The sequence below is a fragment of the Lissotriton helveticus genome, chromosome 3_1 (genome assembly GCF_964261635.1).
Source record: "Lissotriton helveticus chromosome 3_1, aLisHel1.1, whole genome shotgun sequence".
NCBI lineage: Eukaryota > Metazoa > Chordata > Amphibia > Caudata > Salamandridae > Lissotriton > Lissotriton helveticus.
In genome coordinates, this window is record NC_136061.1 from 857,859,154 (window position 1) to 857,886,188 (window position 27,035).

Below are 27,035 nucleotides of genomic sequence, written 5' to 3' on the forward strand. Positions count from 1 at the left end.
GCACTATACACAAACTCCTCTGCACACATTAAAGTAATTGGCAACAAGGCAAATAATTTCAGCTTAGCTCAAGGACCACAACAAGGATGCCCACTATGCCCCTATTATTCGTTCTTGCCATCAAACACCTTTTATATGATACTAGCAGCCCGTCCCGACGTTGTCCGGGTGTGAAATAGAATGTGTGTAATGTGTGTATTCAGATACGGTCATTCGCGTGTTCCCCCGCTTGAGGCCCAGCTGCAGCCCTGGTTGATATTAGCAGGTGCGTGTCCCCCCGCTTGAGGCCCAGCTGCAGCCCTGGTTCATGTTAGCAGGCGCATGTAATTAGTGTAGTGATCCGCCGCCTGAGCCCGGCTACAGCCCTGGCTGATGTTAGCAGGCGCGTGTAATTTGGTTTAATGGGATAGTTCAGTAACAGCGCACATGAGAGGCTGCAGTAATTGTCCCCGCAGACACGCTCAGTCGCGTGTGCCCCCGCTTGAGGGCCAGCAGCGACAGTCTAACAAATAGAATTGTGTGAGTCAGGGTTGGATTGGGATTGAAAAATCGGCCCGGGCATGCAAAAAAAACAGCGGCCCACATTTGCATAATCATATATCAAATCACTGCTTTGGCGTAATCTTATAAAAAAAAAAACTTTAGGAGGGGGGGGGGGGTAAAAAAAATGCACACGTTAGTTTACAGTGGTGAAACAAATTAGGCCACTTCTACTCAGGACCCTGGCACCACTCAGTATGTGCACACATTAATGGGCCGGCCAGCGACACAAAGGGAGTGACACCTCTTGGTAAACAGAGGAAATGGACGCCCATCTGCCTTTAGAAAGGCCACTCTGCCACCCACTGGGCCGCTGGCTGTTCGAACAATAGAGATGGCGCCCAAATGCCCCCCCAGACTGCTTAAAAAAGCAGCCCACAGCAGAACTCGGACACCGGCCCCTCGGGCATTGCCCGAATGCCCGCGTTACCAATTCGACGCTGGTGTGAGTCTTGAATGATTGTTTCCCGCTGTTCTTATTTTTTAATGACTCACACCGACGCTCTTCGGCCCGAGTGCTTTTTAGACGCACCCAGGCCAAGCCACACACTGCGTTCGGCCCTTTCAGACGCACCCAAGCCAAGGCACACACTGCATTCGGCACCCCCAGTATGTGTGAGACAACGGGCAGTCCCCCAAGGGAGTCTTGCGAATGGTTACTTACCACGCTTTGAGGTGAACGCCTATGTGACGCCCCCAGCACACGGCCACAGAAAACGATCTGATTAATGTACGACCCATATGGCATGAAGTGCAGAGCGTAGCACACGACCCCAGCATTTGTCACGCCCCCAGCGTGCCCCTTGATGCGGCGCAATTGCGTAATTGGCGCTTCACATGGCATGAAGGGCGGACACACGCCCACAACGTGGACACACGCCCACAGCGTTTGTCACGTCCCCAGCGTGCCCCTTGATGCGACGCAATTAAGACTCACATGGCATGAAGGGCGGAACGCACCACACGCCCCCAGCGTTTGTCACGCCCCAGCACACGCCCAGAGCAGAACGCAGACACGCCCACAAGGGACTACTTTGCTGGCACAGTTCTTTTACCTTTTAAATGTATATGGTGGCCGTCTGCATAGCCTGTGTCCTTCTGCTGCAACTGCCCTTTCCAACGCTGTATTGGGTGTTGTGATTGGTGCTGTGGTTACTGAGATTACCCGCCTCAAAGGTTTGGGCTCTCTCTTTATAATATTAGTATGGATTGATACCCCTCGGTTCCTTTTCGCCAGAATTTGCAGCGCTCTCTCGCCGGTTCGTAAATCCCCGCAGCAGAACCACGCCACATTTAAATCCACAACCAATTACCCCAGCTGGGAGAAAAACGGGACGAACTCGCATTTGTCTTCACTTATGTGCTTTTTTATTTAATCCTCACAGCATGGAGTTTCTCAAGCAGGCAGGCACAAATCTACGCGTTTCGAGATAGCATATCCCTAGTTCACGATCAATTTGGCTCCAGGCTCTCAGTCTCAATATAGTGAGTCACATTATTACATCATTTCCTGTTTGATGTTATTTTGGCCCTCGGCCTTCTGGATGATGTAGTTTTTTGCAATTTTTTTAATACATGTTTTTATCCGTCTGCATAGCCTATGTCCTTCTGCTGCAACTGCCCTTTCAAACGCTGTATTGGGTGTTGTGATTGGTGCTGTGGTTACTGAGATTACCCGCCTCAAAGGTTTGGGCTCTCTCTTTATAATATTAGTATGGATACAAAATGAACGCCAAGACCAAAAGTGTCCTTTTTAATTCATTGGCTCAAAGAGTTGCAGCCCATGTGGACGATATACTGATATTTACAGAAGAAGCTGACCAACATATCTCGGAAATACTTTAGACAATCAATAAATATGCAGGAATTTTCAGGCTACTCCCTAAACCACCCTTTTTTTTTTTAAACTTGTTTTTATTGGCATTTTATAATTGAGCAATAAAAGTTATGGGACAAGACATACAAGTAAGTAATACACTGCATTTGTGTAAATCAATTATATCAACAATGATGAGTGAAGCGGAGCATTAGGTCTTGTGTGAACGGTGATACTTGGAGCGGTGTGGATGCCGTATAAAACCGGGGCGGAAAAACTGGGGATAGGTGCATGGATTTACGATGTAGGGGTATAAGGTGCGGGTCTGGGTGGTGTGTGTCTCGTCAAGCTGTACAGCGGCATACCTTTGCCGCGCGGGGAAGGGCATAGCTGGGCGGATATCAAAGCTCAATCGCCTAGTATGATAGGACACAGGGTGCAACTGGTAACGTCACGAGCGCGCCTACGGTGGGGGTCTAATGTCTGCAGTCGTGACTTACGTTAGTGGTTGAGGGACAGTGGGGTTGGGCAGGCTGGCATCCGGCTCTTCGCTGCGCGTTGATTGTTTGAAGCGGTGTAGTAGTAGGGCCCACTCCATGGAGATGGGGTGTTTTTGTATCCCTTTGACCTCTTCCTCCCGTAGTACTTCCTCCTCTGCGGCTGCCTATTTATATACAGATCCCACCCACGCTGCTAAGGGGGGGGGCCGTGGGGGATCGCCAGTGCATGGCTATACTCCGTTTGGCTAATAAAAGTGCTAGTGAGATGACACGCTTGTGCGCTTTAAGGTGTTTCTGTATCCTAAAGATGACTAGCGCGCTAGCCTCCCAAGTGTTCAGGAGTGCGAGTCCTGTTATGTTATGTTATGTTAATTACTTTTGTATCGCGCACAGCTGCCCCAGCAAAGGGGCGTCCTGGCGCTCAGGAAGGTAAACACAACATTACATGTAGCTGCCGAGTCAGAAGTTTTTATTAAAAAGTACTGTTTTTATCGCTCGTCTAAACTGGAAAAGATCTTCCAGTGCTCGAATTTCCGCAGGAAGGGAGTTCCAGAGTTTTGCGGCTACCACTCGGAAGGAGCGGCCACCAATCCTGCTCAGCAGAAAACGTGGGACCACAGACAAATGCTGACCCATCGATCTCAGGGGTCGAGAGGGAACATATGGGGTCAGAAGATTATCCAAAATGGGTGGGGCTGTACCTTTTAAAATTTTAAAAGCCAGGCAGAGCACCTTGAACTCAATCCTCCTGGCTACTGGAAGCCAGTGGAGCGCCTGCAATGTTCTTGAGACCGAACATCTCCTAGGCAGGCCGACTACCGCTCTTGCCGCGGCGTTTTGTACTCGCTGCAGCCGTTTTAGTTCCGCCTGGTTGGTTCCTGCTAGCAGGGCACTGGCGTAGTCTAACCTGGATAGCACTGAGGCCTGGACCACGAGCTGTCTGGTGGGGGCATCAAAAAATTTCAATACCGGCCTGATGCCTCTAATAACGCCAAAACATGTAGCGGCTACCCTCTCAGTATGACACGTAAAGCTCAAAGAGGGGTCCAACCATACTCCAAGGTTTTTTATCTCTGTAATGGGAGTTGGGATTATTCCAAGCTCAGAAGGCCACCAACGATCATTCCACCATCCAGGTTGCTTACCAAGCACCATGACCTCTGTTTTCATAGTGTTCAATTGGAGACAGTTCTGATTCATCCAATTGGCCACCGCACGAAGCCCCTCACAGAACTTGAGGGCCTCCCCTGCTGAGTCCCCACTTAACGTGACCGCCAGCTGTGTGTCATCCGCGTAGGAGACCATTGTCAGGCCCCAGCGTTTGACTACATCAGCCAGCGGTCTAACGTAGATATTAAATAAAGTGGGGCTCAGCGCTGATCCCTGTGGGACCCCCAAAGTGATCGGGTAAGAGGTGGATTTCCCAGGAGGGATAGCAACCTGGAACGATCTATCTGAGAGGAATGAGTGGAACCAGCAAAGAGCGGATCCCCTAACGCCCACTTCCTCCAACCGCCGTAACAGGATCTCGTGGGAGACAGTATCGAACGCGGCACTCAAGTCTAACAACAAGAGTGCCGCTGTTCGTCCACCATCCAACACGGAACGCAGATGTTCGGTCATAAACAACAAGGCAGTCTCAGTGCTATGACCTGTGCGAAATCCGTTTTGGGTGGGATCCAAGATATTAGCTTTGGCGAGATGATCAGCCAGGATCCCATTCACGTGGGCCTCGGTGACTTTGGCGGCCCACGGCAGCAGTGAGATGGGGCGATAATTCTCTGGTTTGACCGGATCTAAAGAAGGCTTTTTGAGGATAGGTGTTACTACCGCATGCTTCCACCTAGTGGGCACAATTCCTGAGGACAATGATAGATTAATAAGGGCTAACATGGGTGTGCGACATAAAGCCTGCAAGTTTTTAAACTGCGCCAGCTTGAGCGGGTCCATTGGGGAGCCAGATTTGATTTTTTGGCTCAATAAGTCAAGCCCCTCGTCAGAGAGGGGGGCCAGCAGGTCCAGCGTCACACCGTCATCCCTCAGGCAGCTATCTAAGATCTCTGTGAGGTCTCTCAGAGTGTCATGGATAGTTTCCCACCAGGGCTGAAGAGTAGGACAGCTCCAGAACATGTGGTGAAAGTCTGCTTCTGGGGAATGGCATCTGGGGCAAAGGAACTGTGTGTCGGGGTAGAATTTTTGCAAGCGCGTCAGTGTCAAATACGCCCTGTGGAGTATATAAAATTGTATGTTTTTAAAGCGGGCATTTCGGGATACCTTTTTCGGGAACTCAAGGGCTCTGGCCCATTCCTTCTCATGTCAGGGATGTCCAATTTCGTCTTCCCAGGTGGTGTGGAACGTCGTTAGGGGTGTGTTTGCGAGTTCCCAGAGTGCTTTATAAAGCCAAGTGACTAAATGTCACCCAACTCCCATGTGTAGAACGGTATGTATAACAGGGTGTGTGTTCGGTTTCCCGTCTAAGAGGTTATAATGTGGGCGGAAGCACTCTAGGAGTTGACGATACTGGAGGAACTGGCCCGGGGGGAGATCGTACTCGTCCTTGAGGCGTTGGAATGATTTGATCTGCCCGTCTTCAAAGAGGGACTCCATGTCGGTAATCCCGCAATCCGTCCATGTCGTTAACATGCGGGCTGTATAGTAGGTTTCGTGCCTGGCCAGCCGACCAGCGGGGAGTATGGGGGCGTCCCTGATGACATGCGGTGAACTCGCATCATACATTGGCGTGCCACCGTTACTTGTAGGGGGTAGGTACGTCGTGGCTTGGTACCGGGGAGGAGAAGGCGAGTAAGCTCTGGGGTGGAAACACTACCTGTTGGGGTGTGTGTTTCGTTCGCGTGTCGGCCTGCCGTCCAGTAAGATAGGCATTGAAGTTGTGCCGCTAGAAAATAGGATTCGAAGGATGGGGCTCCTAGGCCTCCGTGAGTTGTAGGTAGCTGCAGTGTCTTCAGTGCTATTCTATGTCTACCCGACCCCCAGATTAATGTGCCAAGAAGGGAGTTGAGGTCCTGGAAGAAGGTTCTGGGTGGGATCACCGGTAGGTTTGTGAAGTGGTACAAGAGTCGAGGGAGCATTATCATTTCAACCAAAGCCACTCGGCCAATCGGGGCCAACAGGAGTCTGGTCCAGAATCCGACTGCTGATCTAATACCAGCAAGTGCCCTACAGTGGTTGCCCTCAAAGATATCTGCCGGGGAATGGCGGATCCCGAGGTAGCGGGAAGCTTCCGCACTCCAGGACACCCTCTGCGTTCCCATCCATACGTCGCGAGGGGGAAAGCTCGGGTGGAGGGGGTATACCGTGGATTTGTCCCAGTTTACTTTAAGTCCGGAGACTTCCACGAATTCAGTGAGTGTCGCCCCTCCCTTAACCACCCTAAGACAGAAAGTTTACCATTGACAACTTATGCCATTGTGAAATCATAGGCTCCTCTGGTTGTAAATGGCAATCCAACCAATTGAAATACCTATGGACAAATGGAATAGAATTCAGAAAAGCATAGAGGACACTAGAAACCACTTGGAAACCTCATTTGTTACCAAAGTTAAAAGCTTATTAGAAGCTTGGTCACCAAAATACATTAGATGGTGGGGCAGAATTTAATGCATTAAGATGATGATTTCACCCCCTTTTTTACTTGAACTTCTACAAAGTAATTGATAAGACATCAGAATTTATTTGGGATAAGAAAAAAAGCAAAACTACAGGAACGCAGATCGGATAAATCTAGAGGAGGCCTGCAAACTTATACAATTACCCAACAGCTTTGTAGTTGAGGCAAGCATGCTGGTGGTTCAATCCAACACTGTCTTCTGCACACCCCAAGGTGGAAATAGAAAAGGACAAACACAACCACTCTCATTTCTCAATGCATTAACTATACCAAACTTAAATGTCCCCAATGTACTCATTATAATGAAAGATACCATTAAAACCATCAAAACTCTCGACTACCGATTTCAGCATAAAACCAAAGGCTCAAACTTGACCTCCCTTTGGCACAACTCCGATAAAAAAAACACGTTAAAATTGTATTCTGGAAAGATAGGGCAGAAAAAGAGATTAAAAATGTTGGGGATTTGCACCAGTCTGATAATTTCCTGCTATCCTCTGCTATGCTACAAACCAAACTCATGCTTCCGAATATGGCCTTCTAAAGCTTTTGCGACTTAGGTCTGCCATAAGGAAATTAAACACCCCAAACAACAGAACAAACAGAACAAATAAAACACTAAACACGAAATGGGAAATGGGAAACCTCCTTGGGGGCCTTAAATACAATCCCTCTGACCAACAAAGACTGGAACAACAACAGAACTCACTCTCAAAATATCACCCCCGCTAAACCAATGTAAATATTGGGCTATCCATAAATGTTATTGGTCCCCTGAAGAACTACATTAACACGACCTCAGTGACTATGACCTGCTGAAGTTGATCAGAAAAACAAGCCAACTTAGACGACATGCTGTTTTATTGTGCTAATGTTAAGAAGTTCTGGACAGAGATGACACATGTTATCAATGATATGTTACATCTAAATATTACCTTAAGCCTGTGTAATGTTATACTATATCCTTGGTAAATGGATCCTCCATTCAAACTTTCAGACAAAGACCTTTTGCCTCATAGACTTATTACTAACGATTGGTCTCAGAACAATCCTCTGTAAGTGGAAACATTCTACTAACATCTCACATCAAACATGGTGGGTGAGGGTTTGCTTCATGCAAACAACTAGGAGGTTTTTAAGAGTGTTCCAGAATTACAAGGCGCACAGCCAGAGTATCCGTAAAGTTTAAAGGTAGAAATGAAGGTTATTCAATGGTTAGTACAGGCAATAGGGCGAACGGTAGAACCTCACAACCGCTCAAAGATGGACCAAGCTTGGTCCATACAAGAACAAAAGAAAGCCACAATGCCCCTGCACTTGTACAGAATATTATAGAGGTGTCTGGATACTAAAATGTCACTTATGCTCAGTTTGAAGAACAGATAGAACAACATCCAATTCATACAAATCGTTCAATAGTGGGTGACCATCGTGAGACAAAATAGAGAAAGAGGTTTAGAATGTAGTCCGTTGCTGGTGTGAAAAAAGTTCGGTTTATTGTTCCTTTAGGTAGGCCAACACGTGTTTCATCGCAGGGAAACAGACTGCGAATCTTCAGGTCCTATTTATTGAGGTGTGGAGGCCACCTCGGCTCGATTAGTTCAAAGGGATCTTCACCGTCCTCGGAAAACGGCGCCGGGAAACTCAAGAGGGAGAACTACTGGGAAAAGGTGTACCCGCCTTTTCTTTGTTTATGGACATCGTTACATGATGGGAGTCACCTGTTAATCCTCTCCTCCCGGTTTAAATTTGGGTGCTATACTAATGAGACTTATCAGGTCTTACGGAGTGTGTTCACACACACAGTGAAACTCCGCCTTACAAGATCCCTTTGAACTAATCGAGCCGAGGTGGCCTCCACACCTCAATAAATAGGCCCTGAAGATTCGCAGTCTGTTTCCCTGCGATGAAACACGTGTTGGCCTACCTAAAGGAACAATAAACCGAACTTTTTTCACACCAGCAACGGACTACATTCTAAACCTCTTTCTCTATTTTGTCTCACGATGGTCACCCACTATTGAACGATTTGTATGAATTGGATGTTGTTCTATCTGTTCTTCAAACTGAGCATAAGTGACATTTTAGTATCCAGACACCTCTATAATATTCTGTACAAGTGCAGGGGCATTGTGGCTTTCGAGGGTTTGCTTCATAACTAGCTCAGAAAATATTCTATCATTCAACAGCTACACTCGCCAAACCTCTTTGGGATAAACTAGCTCCCTATCTACAGAAGATTAAACCTCCTTACATAAACACAAATTGATGCACCCAACACAATGAAAGAACCTCTTGATGCCTCTTCTCCAACTCCCACCCCCTAATCCTTCCCCACCCTAGTTTTTACCACCTCTCTATGTTTTGGGCTCTGCTTTCTACTTGGTCTACTTTACTCACTTACTTTTTTCTATCCCACTCCTTCCCCTAGTATAATCACACAATTATGCACTATCCGCCCTTATTTAGATGTACAAAATTATTTATCAAATCGGAGCAACCGCTTTTATCACAACCAATGATTCTTGAATATATCTGATGTTCCCCCTCCATATGTAATACAGTTAGTTGGTTTATGTTCTTACAGTCAACACATTGTTTTAAACGTTGCAATGTTGCTTTCTCTATATAAAATAAATAAAAACTTTGAAAGTAAAAAAATCCTTAACAATTCACTGAAAAAAACAAAGGTTAAATTGACGTTATAGTTAGGTATGGTAATAATATCTTACTATTCATGAAAAAACAACTCAGAAATTCACTGGAAATCAAAGGTTAAACAGACACTATAGTTAGGTGAAAATGTCAGTTACAGTGTTAAGTTTTAAACTAAAAAACCCTGAAATTCGCAATTTATAGTTTACTGAACAAACTAGAGCTTTTTGGAACCCGCCAAATCACAACAAGCTGACCTTCTAATTTAAGATCAAGCTCATTTTATGATCTTACAGATTGCATCACTCATGAAGTTCAATAAGGCAATTGATAACATCACTGATAACATCTCGAATTACATCATTGATGACAACACTGAGCAAGGTGGGGGCAAAAGTTCTAGTTAGGGAAAGCCGGTAATGGCAACATTAAAAAAAGAATAGTTGGCGTTCACATAACTTAACTTTGTATTTTTTTCAGTAATGCCTTTGTGTCAACCTCTTTTAACATGTGCTATGTGTATTTAAGTAAGAAAATGTGGTGAATTAGCACCTCAAAAATTACAAGTGAAGCATTAAGCGTTGATGTAAAATTGGAGAGGCAAAAAAATAACCAAGTAGTGGCTGTATGGCACATTGTAATACCAGGAAACCTTGCATCGATTCCGGCTTGTGCATGACCACAGTGTGATTCTAAGCAATTAATTTCGTTTCCACACTGCCTACATTCATCTTCACATGTGAGCACCACAAAATACATTAATTCAAGATCTGCACTGTACAAAACCTTTCATGCACCTGCTTTATTTGAGGTTTAATAAGCCATGTATCGAGGACACAAGACAACTGACTTCCATCTTGGCTCACTAATGGTATCATTGTTAGGGTCGATAGGCAAGATTTAAATCCCATATTTGTATTTGGCTTAGCTCAGGCTCTTCAGAGACAAGCCAGACCCTTGGTTCAGCTCTGGCATTTGCTGGTTTGCCCATCTCTGGTTCCTACTTTTGTGAATGATTAGTGAACTAAATCAGAAGTCTAACCTTACCGGTCAGTAACCTTACTTGCTTCAGCTTAGGATGCTAGAAAGAGATCTGAAGATTCTATATGATTATTTCAGTTCTGGACAGCTTAGAAGCACACATTTAAAAAACAATGATCAAAGAACCAAGGTTACCCTATTCTGTACACATACACAGAGGTTTTGTGTTCTTAATATCCCTGTTCATGTAGAGTGTGTCCTGAAAAGGGTATACAAATGCATGTCAGTGAGTGATAAGAGGTGACACTTACTCGAATATGCATGTCCTGAAAGAAGATGAGGAGTGTTTGTCTAATCAGCTGAAACTCCCCAGCAGGTAGGCAATTATACATCTAGGAGAAATAAAAGGTGAGACTTAGAATGTTTTATTAAACACTGCCAAATGTCATGTGAAATAACTAACCCCAAATTTGGTGTGGGATATGTAAAACCAATTGAGAACAAATGTTTTTCTATCTAAGCTGGACTTGAAGGGAGACTAAAATATCTGACCCTCAAATTGGTCTGAATACCAAACCCCATTATCTTTGTTGCAAAATGTAGCTTGCCTGTGTCCATGCACGGTAAATTCTGTATATTTTTTTTCTATGAATTGCATCTATGCAAAGCTGGATAGCACTACTCCCGCCAATTCCCAAAACCATCTTAAATCTAACCCTTGGTTCAAACCTTTCCTTGTCTGCTAATTTTCATCTAAGGGTCATGCTGAGCTGGAATCATGAAAGTCAGACAATACCCCAAATTCTATCTCTACACCTCACCCATATTGAAACACCAAAGCTAACCATTTACTGGAGTACAAATTACTCTGATAGGTGCTATGTAAGAGCCATGCGTTAAAGTAAAGAAGGCCATATTATCTTACTTCAATTAGCTGCCGAAATGTTTCATCCACTTGGTTTAGGATACTGGGAGAATCCCGTATGAAGTCTTTGATGGCATCCATGTGATTAAACGTGACAAGCAAAATGTCTTTTGGCCGAGGGCACAACAGGACCTGGTACTTAAATGCCATCGTCATCAGGTCATACAGCTAAATCACCATAAACAAAACATAAATAGAACATGTCATTGGAACAGATTCAGTGTCTTAGATCACAGGCAGTAGGGAATCGACTGTATACTGGCTTTGCTGGATTGTGGTTGATAGACTCATGAGCATAAATTATCTGTTAGTGAGCATCTTTCTTAACTCAGAAAATCAACACTTCGAAAAATAGCAACTGGGAAAAAACAAAGGCTTGAGAACACAAAATGCATAGATATTAACACGTTTTTTTCTTTGTATATCAAACAGTGAGTGTATATTCCATTGATGGGATGGCCTGCTTAACACACCAATCCCAGTCCTCCATAATATAACTGCATCTAGATAGCCAAGAAAAAGGCAACATCATTTCAGTGTTTTATCAATGATTTGGAACCTTTGCAGGCCTTTACAGACTGGTGAGCATATAAGACGTTTTGAGAAGCACTGATAAATCACATAGAGCTGTGACAGAGACCCTACATTAGTGGAGATTCTAAAATATTTTACAGTCTAACACTAAGAAGTCAAATTTGTATGTCAGTCTTGCTGACACAGCTAAAAATGTCTATGTTCACCTCCCAAATCTACAAGTACTTGCAGCTCTGCCACACCCTCACTGTACATATCCCAATAGGTACATCACTACCCAAGTTTAGCCTGTTGGAGGCACAAGTCATGATGGGCAATCTGGGTAGGAAAGAGGTGTCACGGATATACCGTTCCCTGGTGAACAATGGACACATGTCTTTGGACTTGCTCCGGGCCTGTTGGACCTCCTAGAGGACGTGGACTGGCACAATGCACTTATGGCTTCCAAAACCCTTACAAACTCCTCTAAACTCCACCTCATTCAACTTTATTATTTCCTCACAGTCTATCTCACTCCTGTACGCCTACACAGGGCTAGGCTGCGCCCATCCCTGGTCTGCACGCGATACGGCCAAGCTCCGGCCACTTCTAACATATGGTATGGCTTTGCCCAGGCCTTGACCCATTATGGTCTAGGTGGAATCTGAGCTCACAGAGACCTTGAGTTAGCAGGTTCCACACGATCCCTTATGTCTTCTCCTGGGTGTATTTGATGGTTTGGACGGCTCTAGAGCCGACAAACATTTTCTGGAAGTGGCGGTCGCTGTGGCTAAACGAGATATTGCAGCGGCCTGGGCCCAGCAAAACCCCCCTACACTGTGAAAGTGGTGCTGGGGGATGGATTGGTGCGCGGCCCAAGAGGAACCCCTCTTTGAGTAACGTCGTTGTCTCGTGAAGTTACATAGGGTTAGGGGCAAATGGATGAACCCACTGTTTTAAATGACCAGCTTTGGCTCTCCCATGTAACGGGGTACTGCTTTCCAGCTTGGGTGACATGCATAAATACTCCCACCCTAACAGTGGTTTTTTTACTGCCTGTTGGACATGGAATTGGCTTTACTGTGTAAGATGTATGCGGTCATTATGTTTGTTTGTTTTTCAAAATGATAATAAAATTGATTATCAAAAAAAAGTCTTAAGTGATCGAAGAGAATGTATAAATCTAGCATAACTGAGAAGTCGTGTTGTTTCTATACATTTCTGTAAACCTTTGTTACATCTGGGACAAGGTGATAACAACATACTTCTGCTCCTCATATCATGTGTATAATAAATTATTTGTCCAACTGCCACCCACTGCCACTCTTTAACCGTATTTAAACTAAACTTGCAGCTCTCGTGTATGATTTGGGGACAAAAGCTGAAACCAAAATCGAAGAACATTCATTGTTTGCGCTTGAGAAAAAAGTATAATGGCAACTGGGCTATGTGCCTTCTGAACTAGATCACAAATATGAATACATCATGGCAAAGTCAAAATTAGGTTTTTAAAAGAAGTCAATTGTATGAAAATGAAAAAAATTATTTAAGAGTTCCCTTAAAAAATACTACATTAAAAGTACTTAGGGCCTCATTACGATGTCAGGTGGAGTTTCCTCCGCCCAACATCGTCTCGGTCAAGGGACCGACCGACATCTGGTCGGCGGTCCGTTTGACTAATTAGGATGCAACCGAACACTGTTCAGTCGCACTCCTATACTTTACAATGGGAACATGCATTCCGGCTGGAATGCATGCTCCCAATGTAAAATGGGAGGTACAGTTCATCCCTGCACCCCGTGGCAGACATCTCAAAGTGCCTGTCACAAGGTGCAGGGATCAACAGAGGGGTACCATAGGTGCCCCCTCGGCCTCCAACTGGAAGCCGCACACCTAAGGGGGTATTCTGGGGGCCCCCAAACTTGAGTTCAGACAGTCTTTCTGTGTCAGAAAGGCCGGCACAGAAAGGCTGTGTAAACCCGACATCGTAATCCCTCGGGTGGAAAGATCCGCCCTTGGGATTACTGGCCGCATTCTGACTTGGGAAGCCAGTCGGAATGGCCGTTCGCAATACTTTCCGAATGACTCCATCGTAATGAGTCGAAAAGGAAAGGAATCCGACCGGCATATTACAATGCGGTAGGAATGGCTCTGACCGACGGTTGGAGCCGTTTCCAACCTCATCGGTATTAGGCCCTAAAATGTAAATTAGGAATAGATGAAAATCTTACAAAGAGCTGGGTGCTGTATTTGTAACTTCATATTGACTATACCTGGCTGCACTACTGCTCTAAAAGAGGAAGCAACCTGCAATATCAATAAAGTAATAATTGACTTTGTCTGGTTAAGTAAGAGTTAATTTCAAATTGGAGACATCATTAAAAAAAATACCCTTGTTTCTCATTAGTTATGCACCAGAATTTCTCTGGAGGAAAACTACGGAGTAAAGAGGTAACATTTATAGCTATATTGGTGTCTCTGGATTACAAAGAGGTTATCATTAAAACATTTAAATCGGAGTCTGAGTGTGATAGTACTTGCAGGTACATTGTACCATGAATATATATTTTCTGCCTTAGGAAGAGGATCTCTTCTTTCCATAAGAAGGTACTTCTTATATAAAAAGATAACACAGATGCAGAGAGACACAACCCCATCTTCCCCAACAACAAGAAATAGAACTACAGGAGGATATTACTGCCTTTACCAATCACAATTCTCTGTCCCCGCTTCCTTTATTTAACCCCTGGAGTCATTTGAAAACAAAGTCCAGAACAGCATAAATTTGAATTTATACATGCGCTTTCGACTGAATACTTTAATGCCTTCAATCAACACGATTATTTACAATATTACATTTCTGTGGGTGTTTTCTAAATGTGTTTTATTGACGGTAACTCAATTCAAAGGCTTTCCGTTGCCAAGTGGTTGTCATGACATGGTCAACAGGCAATGCTAAAGCGGTTTTTAGTATTTTTTGGGTAATAAGAGATATTGGCCTAGGCCCTGCAAGGGTTTTTCCCTTTGCATATCTTTATTAGGCTGGCTCATACAGCTGCTGCGTCAAAATGAATACTCATGTATGCTAGAATGGCCGATTCCTGCATACCTTATCCATGCTGGCCTGGTTTAACCTCATGATGGATGCGTGGGCCAGACGGTCAAACACGGTCCTCAGGGCTTTCTTGGAATAGAGTTCCTGGGGCTTAAACAGTTCTTCCATGAATTTCTTGTTGAACATTGTTGTGATGATGTCATTCATTACTGCAAAACACAAAAAGAAGACCACTGAAAGGAACTATACAGCAATTCTAGTGAGAAAAAAGGTGACACACAATCGTCTGCTGGAAGATGTGAAAAATAAAACTGATGCATGAAATCTGATCTTTAAAAAAAAATATGGGAAAATGCATGAGAAATGATGTCTTTTTGACGGCATTAATAGTCACAATGGAATAACCGATCAGCTGTTTGCATTGCATTCGACAGTAGTTAAAAAAATGTACACGTCATTTTAACACATGCAGAATGAACGATATCTATCACCAAACAAGGAGACAATTTCACCAGTTCATCTATTCAAAGTTAATTGGTTGCAGAATAAAATATTTGCTAGTCAATCCATTTTAGAGTTCCTAGGATAGCAGACGTTTCCAAATGTCTATTAGCCTCATTAGCACTCTGACGTTTATGTCACCTGACTACAAGTCTCTATAAAAACACATCATTGAGGCTACTATCATAAAAAACCAGGAGTCACAAGCTAAAAATATCTTAACATTGGGATTTTTATTGCAGATCAGGCATACAGGGGTAGCATTGAGTATGCAACAGAATTTAGTGTTCACTCATTTTTATCTGTCTCTCTTTGCCGGCCTGACTATGTCGGGTCAAGGTGACTGCAAGTCTTCCTTGACCTGGCTTGACTTTTCGCTCTCTGGTGTCCCCTTTCCTGTATTCAGAAGATAAAAGTAACAAGGCAACTTTCTGTAGCCTACCATCATTGTTCTGCTCCTAGGTAATGGATGATAACTGTTGCGCCCCTGTGCTGGTGCAGAGAAGCCCAGATCAGACCATTATATCTTCTCTGAATCTCTTTCTCACACTACTGAACTCACACGCCACCTTAACAGAGCATGCATCTCCTGCATGCACTAGCTTCGTTGCTCCGTACCTTGGTTGATGAGACAATGCCATAAGAGGACTTCATTAACTTTGGAGCCACCTCTTTATCCGTCAATTTACCGAGTTAGAGTAAGGTAGATCTTGTAGGCTGGACTGCTAATAAATCATCTTGGTCATGCTCTCTACTACTGAATGTCATGCCAATTATTGTTACCTAGATCGTATGTGCCGCCCTTGACACAGAACTTCCCCTCTGCCCTCCCTTTCTGGCAAATATGGGTCTATAAAATTCCTTTCTCTCATTCAAGACTGCTTTGCCAATCCACTCCTGCCATGTTCATCTCTATAAAAAAATACCTGCCTGTGCAACACCACTGCTGATATTGGCAGACAGGTCTTAGCCCTAAGGAAACCCTTTTGTGCTACTGTTCCTCTAACACAGTTTCTCCGTAACCCATGTGTCAATTGCTGGCATATGTTTCCAACGCAAAAGCTGCCCCAGGACACAGTTTCAGTAACTGCAAAGCACTACTGATTGTTAAACATGTTCATCCGTGGTTGAGTAGATCCTTATTTTGTGAGTGACTTGATATTGAAAAAAGAAAGCTAGGCTGAACCGGTTCCAAAGTTGTAAAATAACATCCTTAGACACCATGTAAGGCAAACCAATCGCCCCTTCGAAATTCTGCCTGATTTTGGCAGGGCAAGTTTTTAATGGATAAAGATAACAACGGTTTGGTCTGCATCTTTATTCTCCCTATGTTTCTGGACTGTTTTTTAATTAAGGGAGTTTAAGACAGCAGTACAAGAAGCAAAAGACCAGCACCTGTTTATGTTCTAAGAATTGATACTTGCAAACTGAGATTAATAATTACCCAAAACGTTAGCAGAGATGTTGGACACTAGGCATAAAACACAAATTGAACTGTAAAAGATAATTCACTTTTCTAAAATCTATTTGGAATCTATTTAAAGTCTATTAGTCCTGCACAGTTTATAACAATTACTATTGGGTAATGACTATTATTGTACCATTACAATGGAAGGTTTGAATGCTTCCATGTAGCATCATTCCTTATAATTCGAACAACTTGCCACCATACTTTTAGATTCAGTAAGGTTGTGATGCGCCGTTCGTTCTCGGATCTGATAACGTCTTTATGACGGGACAAGTACGTTTCTCGTAAAAGAGTATGTTTCATCCCCAGTTTGCATCAGATTCATTACATGAACCTCTACTGTTTAATTCAATTATGCTCACAGGCACACGCTTAACTAGTACAGCAAAGTTCTGGAATCCTTTGTTCACTTTCTTAAGTAAGATGGGGCACCAGCTGGCTTTCCATTTTCCGGTTAATTTTTTAGGTCTGGCTTTGACAGAGCAGCTGTCTGCAAAACATAGTGTCACCAGTTAGTTACCCTAAACACACAGTAGGCTGTGGTTCAACCCAGAGGAGAATCCACTCTCATCTCCTACTATAGATAGTTTGATGAATTGCCTGCATCCCATTGAGTACATGCACTGAAATTCAGTGATGACTATTTTAGAGCTCAAAAATATACTTAGTTCCCACTCATTTAATTCCTTATCTCACAATTGCATTGTATACAGGAAGCATCCCCTTTTATTTTGTTTTCACAATGCAGCAGACTTTTTAAAAATTATTTGTCAGGACTCAAAATGCAAGCCAGATATTTTGGCTTAGCCATTTAAAGGAAATGCTCTGGAAAAGAAACCTTGCCAATATTTAGGATTCACCCGATTCCGCACCCACAATCACCAGGTGTACTCTTAAAGAGAAATAAAAATCTTTGCTCTGGGAAGGGGAGGTTATGAAAACCAAACAAAACAACCTGGGGAGTTGCACGGACAGTTTTTGGATCACAAATGTGACCTCTTATTCACACCCTTTTTAGATAGGATAACACTTCCTTTAGCCAAACAGTTGTACCTACGCTTTACATACGGTGCACTGCCAATTAAGTGCTTTTGCATCAGATGGGGCACTCACTATTGCACTAGTACCCAAAGCGTGGCGATCAAGAAAAAGAAACACTTCATCATTCTTCTTCTCGTGCTCAGCCTATGTCTTCACTCGCTGGAAATGGATTAAACCTATGTGCCTCTTACTGGGTGTGCAGAAAATCGACCACTCACTAAGATTTATGAGGTTGGCCACTGATGATATGATTCATATTGGTGTCTCTACATTTCTGACCTCGGCTTGGCTCACAAGTAAAAGGGCCATAGTAAGTTAACCGATCATGAGTGTTTAGCGGCCAGGCAAATACTTCGATCAGGTCGCATTTGTCCCACCGTTCTGGAGTACTACATCTGTGTATTCCTTGCTACGGCTCTACTGGGGAGAGGTTGAGATGCTCTAATATGTAACATGTTGTCGCACTAGCCTGCCCTTATTGGCACAAGCTGCTAAGGCATGGATCACTTTATGTTGATATGATGATGGTGCTAATAGAGAGACTATGGCAGTACCAGCTAAACGTATTTTATATACTCAGTATCTTCTCAGATTGGAGTGTTTTCACAATGCGGTGCACTTTTTTCACTTATCTATTATGTGTGTTTTTTGCAATGTAAATTACTTTTGGCACTTTTATTAATATCTTGGGGTATGTGCAAACAATTCCAAAATCCTATCAACTTTTCTGTTTTGAAGATGTGCTTCATTTTTTCTTTTAATGTGCTTTGTCTACGTATTTATGTGTTCTTTAAGGATCCCTGAATCCGAAATAAACTCTTGATGAGGATGATGTTGGCTTTGCTATTGCTTCGTTTTTTCAAGTATTTATATGGCACACTTGAGGAGGCTTAGGATTCGTTGTATATGGCTCTTGGGAACTGAACTACTTGGCAGGGGCCATTCTCACTTTCTAAGGGACTGCTCTCTAACATGGTACTAGCACCTGGGCAGGTTCTGCAATTTTTGAGCACAGAAGAACACCACCTTTGTGGCAATAGATCCCATATATTATTTGAGCTTTTTACGGATATTTAGTACCGCTTCAGAACCCAATTCATCGTGCAATCATGTCACATAGTCTAGCCATGTCAGGATGTCACTTTTAATGATCTTTGGTCATATCAAGTACATACCTCAGTTGTCATCCAAATGACAGTCAAATTGGCTAAATGCCAAAAGGCTTGAGGTAAAAATAATGTTATTTTAAACTATTTAATGACCATTTTCTTTTAATCACAGGCAGAGTTTCCTCAAAACAGGTGCACATCTAATCGTTAACAAATAAAGAGAGAGTTACAAAATGTGTTTTTCCATCAGTATGTTTTTATGTTACCAGATAATTTTTACGGGAGACTATTATAGCACTGTACATAAATTACACATGCTGAATTAAATACACTAGATATGATTATCATTTCATTTTGTAGTCCTCTAAAGGGGAAGCAGGTGCAACTAGGTCAAGCAAGGGTAAAAAGAAATGACTCAGCTAACAAAAATCAATGTGTAATCTGCTTCTAAAGTTCCCCAAATCGATCAGTTAGTGCAGTTATGTAAATATTCGTTAATGCACACAATAATATTTGCAGAAAAGAAAAAAGGTTACCCTTGACAACAAGTGATACTTGAACAAATCCACCCTTGGAAATAAACGTAACCTTGGTTATTTTAGGAAGATTTGTTTCTTAGCAGTATTGCTTTCTGATACCTCATTCACACGTCAGCCATTGGGAACACAGTAGTAATAAGTATACCAGTGGCATACTGTGTGCACAACAGAAATGGACAGCCTTTACTGTTGGTGTCTAGCTGCCTTGACTATAGACAATCCAGCTAAACTCATCATCGGTCAGCTTGGACTCTTCCACTCAAGCATTTGCCTTCCTATATTTATTACCGTTGGTTCTTGTGCGACTGACATCTAAACCAGATAGGTTCTCCTTCAAGGTAGTGACTGCCTATTGCTATCCAGGGAAGAGAACTACAGTCCACTCCTTAGCTCAATCTTTCTCTTTCCTTTCAAGCTCAGTCACTGCTTTTATAGACATTACCTGCTCCTTTCTTCAATGATGTTCGATTTACCAACAACCTAGCTGATGGGGAATCTGCTGTAATGGAATTTAGCTAATTTCATCCTTGTCTTCCCTATATTAAATTAGGTATCTATCACTGACACCTCTTTTTAATTTTGCCTCCTACCTCCCTGCCTTCAGATTTTTATACGAACAGACGTGATTGGTTCCTGTATTAGTACTTCAGTGTGATCAGTGCCCCCTACTACATCGTTCACTGCTATTTTGAGTTTTGAAACTTACGGTCTCATCTTGATCGAGAATTGTCTATAGTGAAGTATGAGACACATTTGATACAAATGTCCATACTTATTGCAAGGGTAAGAAAAGGGTCCCTGTAGAGATTATATCTTACAACAGTCAGCCTGTGTTCAGTTATATTTTCTTTCAATAAAGAGCAAATCATATCTAAAACCAAAACCGTGAATGAAATCTCAAACACTTAAAAAGCTGGGACTTCAGCTTTCACCTTTATGAAGGCCATGTGTGTAATTTTTTTTAAAGATTTCCCGTACTTCCATGATCACAGCTGAACACATGTCCCCTAAATCCTTATTCTGGCCATTTGTGTATTAATTAGGGCGAAGCAGAAACCTCAAAAAACTCTTTTTTTTACTGGTGGAGCAGAGAAGTGGTCTTTGAACAATGTTGTGTTATGGTAAGTGGCTTTCATTAGTGCTTGGTCATCCTAAAGGTGTCTTAGAAGTAGGGAAAAGAAGAAGATCCACTACTCTCCAAGATGTTTGAAAACAGACAGTTTTCAGACGCTTCATACAGCACACCATTTTTTGAATTTTCCTTAAGGTTAGAGACTGAGATTACCAGAGGGTAGAAGCAAGAACAGAACAAAATAAAATGTTAACGCTTAAGAACGCCAAACCCGGGAAAGCGTTATCTGCTAAGTGGAGGTCATGCAGCCTCCAGACTAATAGTATCCTAACTTCTTAATAATCTGAAGCTGCCTCATGAAGATCCCACCAAAACTGAGGAACACAGACAGGTCACTGTGGAGATGACACAATAAAGGTGCCTTAGAAAGTGCCTAGATGATGTAAAGAGTAGATCTTTCGAAAGAGTCTTAATCTTCTTATTACTCGGTCTTTTTGATTTATTATTTTATCAATAACCAAACCTGACAAAAGGCTTGGAGAGCAGAATCAAAGAACATAATTTTGCTGGGTGTTAAGTTAGAGCCAGCTCCCTTCTACCCTGAATGTGATCTCACCCCAACAGGGGGAATATATTCAAAGTATAGCATTTAGGCATCACTTCCTCTGTCTTGGTTAGCCACATAATTTGCCCCTTCCAAACTCCCCCCCCCCAACTCTCCCCCCCGCTTGGTGTATTACTCAAAAGGTAAATGTTGTGATCATGAAGCAAGTACTGTAGCATTTGGGAATAATGTGAGGCAAATAAAAATTACTATCCTCCACATACATTTATTTAATGGACCATGTTAATGCCTTATTCTATCTACATCGTCATAAAGCAACTGCTTGTCAAGTTTAGTTACTTTAATCTATGTTGGTATGGATCATAATGAATGATTAAGAAAACCCTTTAAAAAAAAAAAGCACATGTATAGGTGTAAAGTGTTTATTGTTGATACCTTACTATTGAATTATGTTATACAGTTCAACTACATTTCTTTCTGAAGTAACATGAAAGTGGCACTACATACCTCCTGAATTTAAGCTAGCTCGATATGGCAATGGTTCATAAGATGTACAACCATGGTAAATCTGCTGCCCTAGATCTGGTCTTTGCAGTGAGGAAACAGATAGATAGATCGATAGATCGATAGATCGATAGATCGATAGATCGATAGATCGATAGATCGATAGATCGATAGATAGATAGATAGATAGATATCTCCAACTCAAAGTGAACCACCACAGGCAGTACGATCCAAAATATGTCATTCTACAGTGACATGTTAATCACAAATGTGACCAAACTGTGGAACAGACATCAGCAATTTCTCCAAAATTCAAATCCATTCCCAAAAATCAAAACAGATGGCATAACTAGGCACTTTAAACTTCACAAACCAACCTCTTGTGAAACTCCACATCCGCCGCCCCCCCCCCACCCCCCTTCATCATATTCATGCCATTGCCTCTAGTCTATTCTGGAAGCATTGTGCCAAGCTTAAAGGCCCACCACCAACCATTGATGTTCACATACTTCTACCAACATAATAGCCTTTGAGAATATCGAGCTATGGAGCAATACAAAATAAAGAAAATCATCACTTTGCCTTTGGAAACCACCTTATGACTTACAGTTAGCTGTGATTGTGCCCTTATCAAGTGCAAGCCAACACTTCCCATCACAGTCTAAGAAGCTCTCTCTTGATAACCTGTCCCTCGCCTTCAATGCAGGGTGACATGCTCAGCACCAGTGTTAGGACTCCCTGGGAGAATGTTTTTCAATAACTGTAAACCAGCTTGCCAATAAACCCAGCCATGACATCGGCATTAACCGCTAAACCTCAGAGATGTTAACAATCACCTTATATGCCTTTCGTTCACATTATTATCTCTGACAAGTTGGATTGTGAGAACAGTATCCTATTGCCTTGTCACACCAATGACTAGAAAAAAGACTTCAAAGAATGAAGCAAGAACCCTGCAGGTGTGCAGATGGTTCATTCCATTTCTAAAAAAACTGACTGTCAGGAAATTATGTAGGTATGCTTAGTACCTATGTGATTCACAATGCTGGCTGAAAAAGCCCATCACACAGTAACTGTGTATCAAGTAAAGACGGTATGAAAGAAGTTCCTTGATATGTAGGCACACATATCTTTTTGTGATCTATAAACTTGGCATTACAAACCTTCGCATCCTGCTTCCAGCACTAACAATTACTACTACTACCGCACTGTGGGCTACAGGTTTTTAAGCATCATTGCAAGTGGGTGTGTGTGTTTTTTGGACTATAGCATGCATCTGAAGGGTTACAGTACCTCGTTTCCTGTCCCCATCTGTCCATTCATCTACACGAAGCATATAAAACAAACAAAGTGGGTTCAAGAAAAACATTCAGAACAATCTCTCCATTTTTCTTGTCACCTCCCCTTTCCCACCATCCTGCCCCGCTCCACCTTCTCAAACTAACCCTCCCACAGTTAATGAACCCCCACTGTCAAGCGTGAGGGCACACAGCCTTCAAAGAGACCTGGCTCCCTAAGATAGGGTAGATTTCCATGTATTGACAACTCCCTTTCCCAAGGCCACAACTATGTCCGGGAAACATGGCACACAGAAGGCTAGCAGTCAAGTCTCGTTCAGGGTATACTAGTAGACAGCAGTCTGAACATTTAAGATTGACTCTATGTTTATGGCTATCATTTTTTAAAAGAATGCTTACATTTACCACCAATTGCTTGTACATGTGTAGGAACGCCCACTCAAAACTGAAGCATGTGAAACCAAAGAATCTCAACTTTTTGGAAATGTGCGTTGAATGTTGAAAATTTCACGTCTGTGTGGGGTTTAAACATGACCGATTTAATTTACTCCTTTTCCTAGTACCAATTTAAAAATCCTATTATATAGCTAAATTGTTTGGTTTCTATGACAAAAAACGTAATATGGCATGTGCTGATGATGGGAAATGAGCTATTCTTCTGTTTCTTTTCTCAATACAACCAACTGATCAAGCCTGGGTATTACTACCAGTTACTACAAAAGACGTCCTGATCTAAACTCATCAGTCATTATTCTAAACTATGCTTTCTCTGCACTAATTAAACTCTAAAATACAGCTCTCTAACTTTTCAATATCAGACTCCATTTACATAAATACAGATTCAAGATTTCACATTACAATTGTGTTACTGGAGGGCAGACAAAAATCAGCTTTTAAAGTACTTACTATTAATAAAAAATATTTCTGAGCTAGTGCCAAATACGGTATGTCTTGGTCGCAGATAAGCCTTGAGAATAGATTCTCATTCTAAAAGAAGAAAGATCCAGGTCTGAACCTCTGAGACTAACATCTTGCCTGGTAGCCAGTGCTGCTTACTGCTGTGTTTCCTTTCCTTGTCTTTACACTATGTTATCCTGCTTCTTAGTTTTTTTCCAGAATGATGCTTCTTAATATTTCCAAAGATCCAGAGTCCTTTCTCCTTGCTTATGCGAGCACCTTTATGTTACTCATCTCTGATATCTAGTATGTTTGTCTTCCATATGTGGTGTTTATTTTCCCTTTTTGAAGCGTCAGGATTTCTGGATCTAATTCCTGGCGACTTTTTCTCATGTGGATACCTATTGTGTTCATTATGTAATATTACACACGTAGTCTACTCTAGATAGTTTTACCCATGGGGGAAGTTGGAAGGTGTACGTTTTGCTCTTGTATCGCTAATGAACCCATTACATTAAGACCTGCAGAATCATGCCTGACCACTGGACACTCCTTCTTGTTTGATTACTACAGCCCCACTTAAGCCACTGCTCTACTTACACCGATTAATAACTTTATCTTGCAATTCATAGCCTTGTTCCTCCCCACTGTATACTTTTCCATAAACATTCTGCATGTATGCACATATTTTCTTTTGCCATTTCCTTCCTGTACCAGAAGTGTATCACCTCAACCTTAAGGCCCAACATAACCAGGTAGTTTGGGAACAATTAGTGACCTAACATAACCGATAACCTTGGTCCAGTATGTATCACAGATCCGCTTCCTAAGTAAAGAATGCAGATGCCAAGGTATGAACCCCTGTGCTAGAGTTAAATCAGACAATCCAGCTAATGCACTTCAGACCTCTCGGTGCGTATGTATATTTCTAGGATCATTTTTTCAATCAGAGTTAGGGAAATACCGTCGTTGTAGTGATCGACCAAGTTCAAACAAGCCCAAAGCAGGTTAGATATGGAAGGAAGGACCGAGCTACAGAACGCAGCTATAAAACGCAAAGAGACGGGACACTTTAAGGAACACATTCTCTAAGTAGACAAACGGAAGAAGCTAGCAAAGGTTTGGCCCAAAATATATTTGTGGGACATTTCAGAACGGTAAGTTGAAAAATATGTACAAATGTGTTGCTACATAAGAGGTCAAAGCAAAATTAAAGATAAGATTAGATTATAACTACTTTAACCATTCTTTACTAAGGACTCCCAAAATATTGAATACAGCAACCCGTATGAATACTGTACTTCGCGTTAACTCTGAAATAAACTATTTGAGGCCTTATTCCAAGTTTGACAGTATCCTGTAGATTAAGAGGCCTCGTACGCGCCCTGCAACAAACAGCTTTATAATCAGTTACAGCAAAACTTTCAAAACAAATTCTAGCTAAGAATAATGAGATGAATGCTGGGCCTGGTCAGTGACCAAAAAGGCTCATATTCTGTTGGCTAACAATTCACACCAATATGTGTATATGTGTAGCAGAATTAAGGTATGCTGGCTAGGTTATAAATACTCAGTTGAAGGTTTCGGCCAATGCCACAACCGGTTTTACGACCAGCGCTCCCTTTGGAGTCATTGGTCTAAGCCCTCATATCAACATCTAATTGCTGAAAAGTTATTTGTCCAGAGCTATAGCTCTGAACTGATAACTGTACTTTGGACACAGCTGTTTGGGCACAGCAACAATTCCCCGAAAGGTTCCCAATGCACACATACATTCTTTAAAGAGAGACAAGCACGCAGCACATCAAATTTTCTTCTCTCTAGACATCAGTCTCCAGTATTTGAAGTTTAAGTAGGCTCTGCACCATTAGATGTTATTTTATATAGCTGCAAGGCAAAACTATGCTTCATTTAGAGATCATGATACAACTCAAAAAACCTAAAATTACGTTGACGATGAAACTTTCACCCATTACTCAACCCAACCCAGTATACTTGGTTTGTGACCCTCACTTTCTTTTTTTCATTGACGTACTCGGCCTCTAACCTCCCTTGACTCATGACCTCCTGATGTACCTACTCTCTAACTCACTTCTTTCTACTCGGTCTAAAGTTAATTTATGTAAGTTAAAGATTGCTGTCTTAAACACAATCCGTCCACATTTCAGAAAACAGTAACTATACATTTCTAATAGTGTCACCAGTGTAGTACTCAATAAAATAGGGTAGGTTAAATGTTGATTGCCAGATGTGCTGAAAACCCATTGCTTGCCAAATTAATAAAGTGTAGGCCACAACTCCCTGAAAAGTAAACATTATTTAAATGTCATAAACAATGTATGTATGAAGAATAAAAACTCGAGGCACTGTCCTTATATATTTTTTCTCTCTCTCTCATTTTGTAAGTAAATTCTCACTGTAAACAGTAGCTGAACAACTTACAACATACCAGAGGACAGCCTGTCACATCATTCGAAAGACCAGCAGGAAAGTTGTCGCAATCAGGGGAAAATCTTATAAAAAAGAGAACACCGCCAAATCGAAACTTGATAAGCGCCAGAGTCAGAATCTTAGTACAACAGTGTTAACTTGAAGGCTCTGCTTCAGTTTTATTTGTAATTTATGTTTTACCCTGTATTTGGTTTGGATACATTCTCGCTGTGCACAACAAAGTCCTAATAGACAAGATTCAGAAACAGACCAGCACCAGACAAGAGTATCATGCTCTATGATGGATGTACTACTTATGGAATATGTTTAGTCACTGTGGGATATAAGTCTTGCATCGCCTTTCTTGCACTGTTGTTTTCAAATGGCAACAGGTGGAGGTGTTGCAAAAAAAGTGCCGGGTGCTGTAAGGCGCTAGTTCTTGGGAACAGGATCACTTTAAAAGAGCTTTTGATCGTGGAATAATTTGTGCTTGTGCAGTGTTGGACGGTGCATTGAGCAAATTCACCTGTCCTGGCCATGTCCATCAGGATGTTCTACATCTTCAACTGGCACCCTGGCACTCTTAAGGAACTTAGGCGAGATGTGCTGTAGAATGAGGTGGCACTTTAACGGGACCTGTCTTCGGTGATCCTATGTCCCCTGGCGTGATAATTTTTAATAGTGTCAGGCCAGTCATAGGCTTAGATGATGTCGTCCTTATGGGTTGTGAGCCTACTGTGCTGAAGGCTGCTTTATGTCTGTTTGTGTGAGTTGGATTGCTGGAGTGAGCATGAGTTTTTACTGAATTCTTACCCAGGCGTTGTGTGCCACTCAGTTTTAGATAGGGAAAACACTTTTCAGGTTTTTGTCTCGCGGCCTCCTATGTGCCTGCAACGGTCGCTGTGACTGTAAGGGAAAAGATGCTGTGATAGGAAATTAATTTACTGTGTCGGTGAATAGGGCTATCTCTACCACGCCCGCATAGCTCCGTCGGCCTG

General features: G+C 42.4%; 1 protein-coding gene across 2 annotated transcripts in view; it reads right to left on the minus strand.

Annotated features, from left to right (window-relative positions):
• Window positions 1-27,035, minus strand: part of OSCP1 (organic solute carrier partner 1) — a 105,958-nt gene that overhangs the window by 78,000 nt on the left and 923 nt on the right. For both annotated transcript variants that reach the window (XM_078681205.1, XM_078681204.1), the window contains exons 2-4: window positions 14,668-14,822; window positions 11,046-11,213; window positions 10,432-10,512 (exon numbers count right to left, since the gene is read on the minus strand). In XM_078681205.1, the coding sequence (XP_078537331.1) occupies window positions 10,432-10,512; window positions 11,046-11,213; window positions 14,668-14,822 (404 nt within the window). The remainder of the gene's footprint in view (window positions 1-10,431; window positions 10,513-11,045; window positions 11,214-14,667; window positions 14,823-27,035) is intronic.